Source organism: Atta cephalotes, assembly GCF_000143395.1.
Source record: "Atta cephalotes unplaced genomic scaffold scaffold00005, whole genome shotgun sequence".
Classification (NCBI taxonomy): domain Eukaryota; kingdom Metazoa; phylum Arthropoda; class Insecta; order Hymenoptera; family Formicidae; genus Atta; species Atta cephalotes.
The window spans coordinates 1,699,412-1,711,024 of record NW_012130069.1 but is presented as its reverse complement, the minus strand read 5'-3'; the positions used below and the strand labels follow the sequence as shown (position 1 = coordinate 1,711,024).

Genomic DNA, 11,613 nt, shown 5'->3' with positions numbered 1-11,613 from the left:
TAACTATTTATAAAGAAAAAAGGCTACTTGAAATAAACTAATTATTAATTGCTTTATTGTTCAAGGTCCAATATAAAATAATTACACATAAATTTTTTCAATCATTCCAACTTGAAATGTTTGAATTTATGTGTAATTATTTTATATTACGACATTGAATAATAATAGCAATTGACAACTAGCTTGGCTCAAATAGTCCATTTCTTCTTTATATTAAAATATAATTAATTTTTACCTGGCCAGGTGAAATTTCTCGACAGCAACTATTTGGCACGTTGAGGCCATAAGTTCCCCAGTCCCTCCAGTTGTTAACGCCGCAACAATGGAGCTAAAGAGAATTGAATTAGCTTCGGAAAGTCCAAACAATCATTGGATACAAACAAGATAAAACGCACTCGGGATCGTGTCTCGAGTTTCATCGTCTGATAAAATTAACTTTTATTTACGTAATGCGTGCATGGGAATATTTACCGTCGATTGCGTGGTATCCCAAGCATCACGAATGGATTTACGATGATCGTAAAGCCGCAACGAACTCTTCATCTCTCTGTCGACCGTACTCAGCAATTTTTCGCGGAAAATGTATCCCAGAACGCCGCCGATGAGCATAGTTACAAACAGCAAGAATACGATTATGAAGTACTGAAAAAAAACAATAAATTTTATTAATCATCTGAGTCGATAACCTTTATCTTAACAAGTTTCAACTTGAACTTTAAAAATAATAAGATCTCAACGTTTAATCAATTCAAGCTTCCGGAGAGATTAAATTCGTTCACAATCGCCAAATGGAGGCTGGATGTGGAGGTTGGAAATCGAGACACTTATCGATTGAAACATTCTCCTGGTTCGAAAATAGATTTGGTACTTACTGTCAGGAGCATACACTTGACTTCCCGTGATGCACCGACGCATCCGAAGAAGGCGATAAACGCTACGATAATTCCGCCGACCAATAAAACATAAACTGCACCAGTTAACAGATCGTTTCCCACGAGTTCGCCTATCCATGGTACTTTGTCAACCAAGGCCCAAATGCCTAAACCCGTTACGATAAGTCCGCCAATCTGCAGCATAAATCAATCAGTGAATTTAATTGTCTCTATATATTAATGCACAGTGGACAAAAATAATATGAATACTTTTTACTTTGGAAATACATTATTTATTTGACTATTTGTTTTATTAATAAGAGATTGACACATCATTTGTTTTAACATTTTCTATCTTTGTTGAAATAGTTGTTCAATAATATAATAATACTTGAGGTATCAATGTTTGTTTGTTTTTTTTTTAAGTATTATTTAATATTATTTTTTTAGTAGAACCTTTTTTTGCTATAAATGATATTGGAGGGAAAAATTTTCTTATTTTATTTCTTCAAAATCGTTTGAAAATTCAACATCTTTCTTAGCTAATGCAATCGCCTGATTTAAATATCGTCTGTAGTTTTGAAGAGTAGAATAAGAAAAAAATTTCCTTTTTTTATATTTTACATAATTAGAAGAAGCTTTATTAGAAGAATATGATATATTATTTACGACTCTATTCCAACAAGGATAGAATCTGTATTAAACATAAATTTGATACTAATTTTTTATTAATAAAACAAATAAATAGTATTTTCTAGTAGATAGTATATTTTCTATTTTCACATTATTTTGTTTATCTCTTGTATATTACAGCAAAATCATTTGGGATTAGAACTTACGAAGATGACAAAGTTCGTGAAGAACAGGGAATATTTCATGAAACGTCCGCAGCCATCCATTTCCGTGCCGTATCCCATTCCCTTTTATCTGCGAAACTCTGTTAATAGACAAATAAAAACTGTTATTATTTTAAGTAAAATGAACAATAAAATATTAGAACATTAAAAAGACAAAAGCGCTGTAACTTGCAAATATTTTCAGCTTTTCCTTAACAGTTAATAACATTGTAATATATTTCGTGTGACGTAATGAGAATCTGAATCACGTTCAAATAGGCTCTTTTTTTCCTATTAAAATTCATTGTAAAACGCAATTTTTAAAGTCTTATTTTTAGTTTAATTTATCTTTCTTTCTTTGCCTTTATCCATTACACTATTTTGTCTCTTTTTTTCTTGTGTTGTAAATATAATGACATTGAAAGACCCGAAGATAATGAGTTTTAACGAATATAATTAGACAATTTTTTACAACAGTCACGTACGTCGTTTAATTATGTGATATATCTCAGTGACATCAGACTTATGTTTGACCTAGTTTGAAGTACCTTGGCAGTCCACCATAGCCTTGACCATATCCATAGGCGCGACAACCTCATCATGATTATTAAAGACTCGGGAGATGAAACTCATAACGCGATAAAAATGAATTTCTTAATTCGTGAAACAAATTTTATTTAATTAATTAATCAGATACAAATGAATAAAGAAGTGTCCGTATTCAAAACGGGAAATCTAATAATATTTTTATTTGAATTTGTAGAATTTCCAATTTAAGCAAATTACAAATTGTAAAAATTCATACAAAAATATTAAGCATCAATATAGAAAAATAGGCTGTGTATCGTGTACATGCAACGCAATATAATTAATAAGTCAAAGCTTTTTTAAACGAGCAATTATAGTTATTCATAAAATAAAAATCGTTTTTTAATTAAATAAGTACAATGCTATAAAGCTTTTCATGAAAAAAATGATTTTTATTTTATAAATAACTATAATTGCTCGTTTAAAAAAGCCTTATTAATTATATATTAAGCATCAAGCCTGGCTTTGACCAAAATATAGTCTTTTTCGCTTATTTATATTGAATATTTCTCGATTAATTTTCACTTACTATTGTTTAATAAACAAATTAATAATTTATAAATAAATTTCAGAAAGGTATATTACTCTTATTTCAATTAAGAATACAAAATATTCATTTTATTGTTCATTTAATTGCATTTCTCACGAATTAGGCTAAAATTTCAACTAATTAAGTCTTTTTCTCATTTCCCCAATAATTCGCGCAATAATTTATACGCAATAGAATCCGGCGTCCTAATAACTATTAATGAGACTAATGAGTCGAGAGGTAGAATAGGTTCGTGATCAATGTGAATTTTTACGACTCGGAAAGCAGAGTCGGCGACTTCCTGTTTTGAAAATACTGCGCACACGGTTCAATTGCACACTATTGTTTGTCGAACGCGTAACAGCGTCGCGCGGCGATCTTTATCTCCGTAAATCGTCGAATCGAGAGGAAACGTGCACGTTTTCACATAATGAAATCCTGTTTCTGGAGAACACGTTCACCTGTTCGGACGTGCACGTTGCACTTTACTACGATCAATGACGCAATGCGGCCCCGAAGAATGGCTTTGCGCGCGTTGATCGCTATCCTTCTTATAATATCGCATACCGCGCCCACTTAAGATTGCGTATTTTGTAATGCGTTGTACAGACCTCGGTCACGCATCGGTATACCACCTCGAAAACACCGAGTTACCGAGAGACCGAGAGAGAAAGTGGTTTCTCTACCTGCGCATTAAGTAATCCACGGTCAGAGCGAAACATTAAAAATGACGTGACGATCATGCTTGCACTTGCAATCCCCGTATCACAAGTGACGCGGTTCCTCCGTCTTATCTTATAAAAGGCTTAGATCATTTTTCTTAATGTTAATCGCGCGCATTTGATTACTTTTCATTTCCACGAAGAAATGAACACGGAAAGAATAGATTATATGTTCAGCAAAGCTATAGCTTGCTGCGCAATTTCAACATTTATAATTAAGAAGAGGTAATGATTAAATTATATCTTTAAGCAATTATTAGTGTGTTAATTCATCTAATTTTTTCCTACAATGAAAATTGTCAATGTAATAAATTATTTTTATTACAGTAACAAAAATACACATCATCTTAGCTAACAGGTTTTGTTAAAAATTTTAATCTATGTATTGAATTAATTTTCATAGAAAGTTATCTTTGTTGTATCAATAAATTTATTGTACTATTATAACAAATATGATTAATACATATAATCTATAATCGTTATTTTATTCAGCTGTACAACTTTACTACTTTAACGTAAACAATTGACTGTAGATTTACTGAATTAATAGAATTTTTAGTTATTTTAACAAATCTTTTTTTTTTCCGTGAATTCACAAGTGAAATCACAAGTGAAGCCCTCTTCATCCGGCTTTCTTTTTTCTAACATTGAATTTCTGATCGTCAACCTCGCGGCATCACGTCACTTTTAAAATAGTTATCGGAGAAAAGAAAGACTGAGAAAGAATAGTGTTAATCAGTCTCGAAGTCAAATAAGTTTTCCAGAGCCACTTGAATATCGAGTGATTTATTAAAGATACGAGAAGCGATAAAACGTGACTCAGTCTGGAATACCTTGCGCGCAAAGGCTACGTGCCTATGAAATGAATTCGCAGCTGGCGCCGCAGAATTATAAGAACTCTGCTGGATTAGTCTTAGGAAAACTGCACGGCTACGATAACGCTCATTAATAAATCATTCGATCTCGGCAAAGTAGTACATACGCGAGCTCTTCAATTAAAATCTTCTTACATCATCAGCTAAAACCGCGTCGTAGTTATTCAGCAGAATGCTAACACATGTCGCTTGCTCTGTTATATTATATTCGAGCAACATTACCTTTTTCTCAAGGCGACAGACATTCATTTATTAATCGAAGTTGACAGTGTATCTATTGGAATTATAAAGAAAAAATAGAGCAAGCTCATTAATTTGCAAAAGTATTAAATAGAAACGATCAAAAACTTGTTCAAAAAATTGATTAAAAATTTACTTGTTATAATAATGTATAATACATTAACTTTTTATTTCTTAAGAGATATTCAAAAATGAAAATGTTTTGATTAACACGAAGTCTTCTTTAGTTAAAAAATTCCTAATAAGAAAAAAGATAAGATAGTGCAATTATAAATGTTAAAATTAATAATGTCCGAATGTAAGAGGTCAAGTCAAAACAATCCAATTTAACATATTAAATAGTAAAGTATAAATTGTAAATTGTAATCACTACATCAACTTAATAAATTACAAAGAAATGTTAAATTATAAAGATTCTTCTATTAATAACAAAATTAGATAACTTTTATATTGCACTTATATTGCACTCTATATATTACATCTACATCTGCATTTTAATTATTGTTATTAATATAATAAAATTAATGTAATATAATTAGTAATCAATTTTTTTATGAGTTATATCAAAGAATTATAATTCTTAAAATTATTTAGTGCTAAAAATTCATGTAACTCGTATAAAAAAGAATGACTACTAATTATATTAATTACATTAATTAAATTATATTAATTACATTAATTATATTAATTACATTAATTAAATGGGCCAGTTTCGGAGTATAAAGATGTCTTTTCATGATAACGCTCAATGCTCATTTTCAGCGTCAAAGGATATGTGATGCTACAAATGCTAGGTACAAGCTATTATTTTCATAGTAATTTTAAATTATTGATGTCATGTTACTTATTTAAGATGTAATAATGGCGTCATTTATATATCTATCTTATGACGTATTTACAACGTCATACTTGTTAACATAGAGATGACTAATCGACGACGTATTAGTAAAGTTGTTAGTCATCAACTGATAATTTATTTATGCCACTAATAACACAGAAATAACAAAGTATTTTCAGTTCATGACATTATGTGGCTATAACGTTATTTTCCATGTTATTTTACGTTTCATATTTTTCATCTTAATCATTAGAGATTTGTTAGATTAGTCATAAGAATGACTAATTAATGATGTCAAATAGATGACAATTAGATGATTTTATTAACTTTTATTTTTTTTCTTGGGAAGAAACACATAAAAGTCAATAAAAAATTAAAATGTTTTTTATTTTTTATTAATATCAATAAACAGTATAACCAAATTTTATAATTAAAAATCATCATTTTGATTTTCATGACATTAAAATAAAATCATTTTGACTTCCTCTTGATTTGGTGTGTTCCTTAAGTTACTATCCAGGCACGTGATCACTGACATTGTTTTTTCAATGTCTTATAAAATGGCATTTTTGAGCGATTATAATGTAATCTCAGACGATCTACGGTCGTTGATTCCATGTTGAAGAAACAGAAAGACGTGCGTATATAATCTACTCTCTCAAAATTATTTTCAGAATCTCGTCTTAATATTAGTCTTTGGGAGATGTTTGATGATATAATCACGTCTTTCTCGCGTGCGAAAAGCCCAGCATCCGCTTGTCTCGCCGTATAATCGCGCGTTTATCCGCGTGATGCGAACAAGCAGAACGTTTTTTTTCCTCGCGCTAAAAATAAACGCGTACACTTGTGAACAATATTGTTTACTGATGATTCGAGAAGAAACGGCATGAGCGAGAGAAGAAATTCCGAGTAGGTAGAAGCTGGAGCCTAAGGTGCGGCTCTTCAATGAATCGAAAGTTAAATCTCGGCTCGAGGTCATGGCGGCTTTATTCCTTCAGATAATATTTCCAGATAGTACTTTCAAGTAGCGATCCCTATTTAGTTAACCCGTTTCGTAATCTCCGTCGATCCGTGCTTCCTCCACAAACTAACGTGACACGTGCAATCGGAGCGCGTTCCAACGCGACGCCGCGCCGTTGCGTATCGTTGCTCATGCGATTTACAAGCGTCCCGTCATCATGTAAATTCACGGTAGTTTTCATAAACACCATAATATGTCGAGGGGAGAATCGATAATATCGGCTTGTGACCGTGTAACGACCTCCGTGTGGAATCTAGCGTGGCATTTTGAAGTCGCGTGGAAACTCGTCAAGTGATTTCAGCGCTCCCGCGAAGTTATTTATGCGGAACGAAACATCGCACGCTTTCCCGCGAGATTCTTCGTCGTATTGATTAGACATTTCAAAAAGCTTAATGCTTAACGATCAAATTGTACTTGGAATATCCGATTAACAAGGAAATCTTTTTAAAAGTTGAAGCATTATGCAAATAATGAGTGACTCTTGTGAGAAAATAATTATAATTTTATAATTAATGCATTTTTCTCGATTTTTTTGTCGGAGCAGATTAGAGGGATATTAATATTTATTCATTTAATTTGTAATGTAATACATAATAATTGTAATAATATGTAAAAAAGTCTAAAAGTTTCTGGAACAAAGAGATAAAAAGTGATAAAATAAAATAATTGCACATTTTTATTATATATTCAATAAATTACTCTTTATTTATCACTACATTTTTTAGAGCAATCAATTAAATTTTTCTATATTATTAAAAAATATTCTGAATTTTTATTCTTAAAATAGTTTTAACTGAAGAGATTAGTTTTTTATTATTAATAAATTTTTCTATAAAAATAATTTATAAGGTTGAAGTTCGATTTGTACAAAAAGATAATTTATTTAATGATTAAGAAAAATAAGCTCCACAGTGTTAAATCAATTTTAAGGACAAAAATTTAGAATATTTTTTTAGCATATAAAAATTAATTCATCATTTTAACAAATGTATTGAAATAAAGGATGATTATAAGAGAATGTTATTGAGAAATGTTTTTGAAAAACAGTAGTAGTTCTTTTATTTCATCACTTTTTTTTATAGATCGGAAATTTGTTGATCTTATTACACACTGCTACAAAATTGAAAAATTAATTTTTATAACTCAATGAAACGCGTAACATCTGACAGAAAATTCTTTTTTATTATTATAATTATTTCTCTTTCAGAAAAAATTCCAAACAAATCAACAGAAGTTTAAAAAATAAAAATATTTTTCTTATATAAAAATTGGATTATACAATGATAAGTCAACAAGAAAAACGGTATTTTAATTATCTTGAATTGAATTGTAAAATTCGTAAGTTAACAATAGCCGAAATTAGAGTTTCTTAAGAAACTAATTTATTATTTTTCACATTGATACGAAATGATATGAATACTGCTTGAGGACATTAACGCAATGAAACTTGGCAGTAAATTCGCAATTACTGGCGCAGTCAGCAACTTTCTCGTTTATTAGTCATCGAGTTTGTTCTGGGTGTAAATTAAATTAACATACTAATCAAGAAAGTTTCCATTGTTGTCTTCTCGTTTTTGGCTACTTTACGGATTGATATTATTTAACAAACGTGGGCGTAAGTTAATTCACATACATTTCCTCAATGAACCAAATGATATCTAATTACACTTCCTTTCTGATTCATATCTTTAGTACAATGTTATGATAAAATTATCCATTGAGTTAAGTAAGTTTAATTTAGAAGTTATTTTAAAAATTAAATAAGTTAGATTCTGCGTGTTTACCCGATGACTTTATTTATATCGATATTAATACCAATTCTAAAGATTCACTTCTAAGTATTCACAGAAGAAGTTCCCGGAAAAAAAAAGAATTAATGTTTTCGATCGAAATAAGAAATCGCTAAGCAAAAAGTCGAATAGATATGAATCATATTTAACAACCGCGCGTCAAATGGCAATTCAACGATGAATCACCGCAACTTCGGTGTGTTTGCTCCAAACTTCCTCGTCTCTCGAAAAAACGCAAAGTTCTCGTGAGAATCACGCGGGTATCCTCTAATGCCGATCGATTACTTAACATTTTTACTCACGCTGGTCCCTGGCTGGGTCCCTTTCTCTCCAGCCGGCGGCAGTCGCGGGAAATGAAAAAACAAACGATTCCTTTCTCTACTTGGAAAGCTTTCCTCGTCTCGAAAGGAAACGTTGAAACGATGAGTCGCTTATGCTTCAGGAAAAATATATAGATCTCGTGATGTTGAATCTAATATCACGTTACTGATGAGTGAATTCGACAATCGAAGCACCGAGTTGGACGCGCACGTTTTCAGACTGAACTGGAGTGAAACTGAAACGTTAAGACTGAGTGAACTTCTCGCTCGCACTCTCTCTTTCGATCTCCGTCCTTCTGTTTCCCTCCTGTTTTTCTCCCTTCCCTTACCAATTCTCTCGTAGTAGAGCCTTAATATGTTTCTTCGTTCTTCTCTCTTCTCCTCTCTCTTTCTCATATAGTCATGGCTTACTATACCATACATTGCGTATACGCGTTTACTACCATCGTGATCTAACTATAGTACGAGCCATTGTGCACGAGCCGGTCTGCCGGTGTGCACGAGGAAAACACACGATGGGAGCCAACGAAAGTGGGGAACCATTGGCACATATGCACTGGTAACGCACACAGTATGATGTATGTACACACGATGATCCATACATACTATGGAACAAGAACCGCTTCTCGGGAGTTCCTGCTCCACAAGGCCCTACTTTCGGATAGGAATGTGAATGTGATAATCAAACTGTTGCCTGCAGAAGGCGATTTGTTGATTTAATGTTACCTCGGTAACTAATATAAGAAATTAACGATTTTTGCTGTTAAGATGAATGTGATCCAACAACTTTTGTTACGCGGAATTTCAATTGTCACGCGGGGGCTTTTATTTGATAATTAATATAATTAATATGCCAAGTGACAAAATTAATACAGAAAAAAAGTAATAATTTTTTTAAATGTTTATATATACATATTCTCGAATTCGATTGGAAGAACTAGTGCGCACTCTGTATATTAAAGCCGTTGTATACTGATTTAATATAACTATAAAAATGAAATGCAAATATTTCAAATTATAAAATACTTATTTTACCTAATAGTACAATAAAATGTATTGAGTATTTCAGGATTTAATCGATTTCTATGTATAAACATATCTTTATATTATTATTTTAAAAATATTTTACGCTTATAGGTTTAAAGCCGTCGTAAAGATATGTTATATCTTTACGACGGTTTTAAACCTATAAGTACAAAATATTTTTAGATTGTTATATGAATATTATTAAAAAATTAAAATCAATTATTACAATATTTCGAGAATACCATATATAATATTTTTTAATATTATGGAAGTATTCTCTAGAAGTATCTACTTATATGATACCCTAGGTATTATATAATTGGACATCTCTAGAAAATACTCCCATAATATTAAGAAATAATATACTAATTTTAATATTCTTGAAATATTATTAAAACATTTATAAATATTAATTATTCTTAATTTATAATAAGTGCAATTTGTATTCACAATCCAATAACGAAAAGTTCTTATCATTTTATGCTGTATTAAAAAAATGTTTTGGCGTGATTTTGAGACATATTCAGTTCTACAATTGCGCGCTAAAATTATTTTCAGTCTTTAAATACTTATAACAAATGTAATAATTCTACAAATTAAAATAAATCTTGTTATAATACTTTTTAATGTTTATACAATATTACAATAACATTAAATAATATTACTTTTAATAATCATACAATATCATCAGGAGTGGATATATAACCTTCTATTAATATTTCGAGAATATTATTTAATAATTATATAATTTTAGTATAATATTCTTAAACTGTTACATTCAATATTCTAAGAATGTGCCTAATATTTAATATTAAGTAATATAAAATATTACTTAATATTAAGTAATATTATGCGCTCATAGAGAATGTGCACCAATGCGCACTGAATGTGTTCAATCGAATTCGTTATAAATTCTTTAGAGTGGAATCCAAAGAGAGAAAATTGAGTCTTAAAAAAAAATGGCTGAATTTTCAATCTTTAAGAGTGAGATTTTACTCTTTAAATTGATAATTTACTCTAAAAGTTTTAAAAAGTTAATAATCCTTAGTACACAGATGATTTTCCGATTCTTTGCTACATGATAGGTCATTCTTGTCTCGGTTAATTATTTTAATTACAAAAATTGTAAGTGTTTTTTTATATATACTTTAAAAGTATTTATAAAATCTTTAAAAAGTATTTATTTAAAATTACTGTTATTTAAAAAATTATATATAAATATTAATAACTAATTAATTACTTAATGCGTCTGGTTTTTCGAAAAAAGAAATGTGCACGGAAAAAATTAATGGATGGTAAATATATATAATTTATTACGCGAATTCAACATTGACTAAGAAGATTTGATGATTTAACAAATCGCTATTATTCAGCTGTCAACTTTGCTATTTTAATATAGAAAATTGACTGTCTGTATATTACGATTGTAGATTTGCTGAATCAGTGAAGTTTTCAGCTGTGTTTTTTTCCGTGTGCAAGACACATGTGTACTAATGATTAATTATTGTTCTAATTATTATTCTAATATCACAAAATAATTCTAATAAATTACCTAATTTAATTACTTTAAAATTTAATTACTTTATACTTTATACTTTAGTAAATTGAATTACTTTAAAATGACTATTCTTCAATTTAACTTGTTAACTAAACGCCTTCTTTTCTTTATCATCTCATTCTCTTTTTTATCTGTTTCATTGAACGAGACAGATAGAAAACAAAAAAGGATAGACGCTAGAGCAATTACTAAACAGAACTTTGTAGTATCTATTCTTTATTTTCTCTTTGTCTCACTCAACGATGTAATGAAGAAGGGAAGCATTACAATTGCTGTTTTTTTTAAATCAGTTATTGAGTATATATCTTATATGTGCGTGCGTGCGTGCGTGCGTGCGTGCGTGCGTGTGTGCGTGCGTGTGTGTGTGTGTGTGTGTGTGTGTGTGTGTGTGTTACGTT

The 11,613-nt window shown here is 30.3% G+C and overlaps 1 protein-coding gene across 1 annotated transcript in view; it reads right to left on the bottom strand.

Annotated features, from left to right (window-relative positions):
• Nucleotides 1-1,789, bottom strand: part of LOC105626269 (CD151 antigen) — a 2,848-nt gene extending 1,059 nt beyond the window's left edge. Inside the window, exons 1-4 of the mRNA XM_012207573.1 lie at nt 1,712-1,789; nt 873-1,067; nt 472-642; nt 236-328 (exon numbers count right to left, since the gene is read on the bottom strand). Coding sequence (XP_012062963.1) covers nt 236-328; nt 472-642; nt 873-1,067; nt 1,712-1,789 — 537 coding nt within the window. The remainder of the gene's footprint in view (nt 1-235; nt 329-471; nt 643-872; nt 1,068-1,711) is intronic.
• Nucleotides 1,790-11,613: the final 9,824 nt, after the last annotated feature.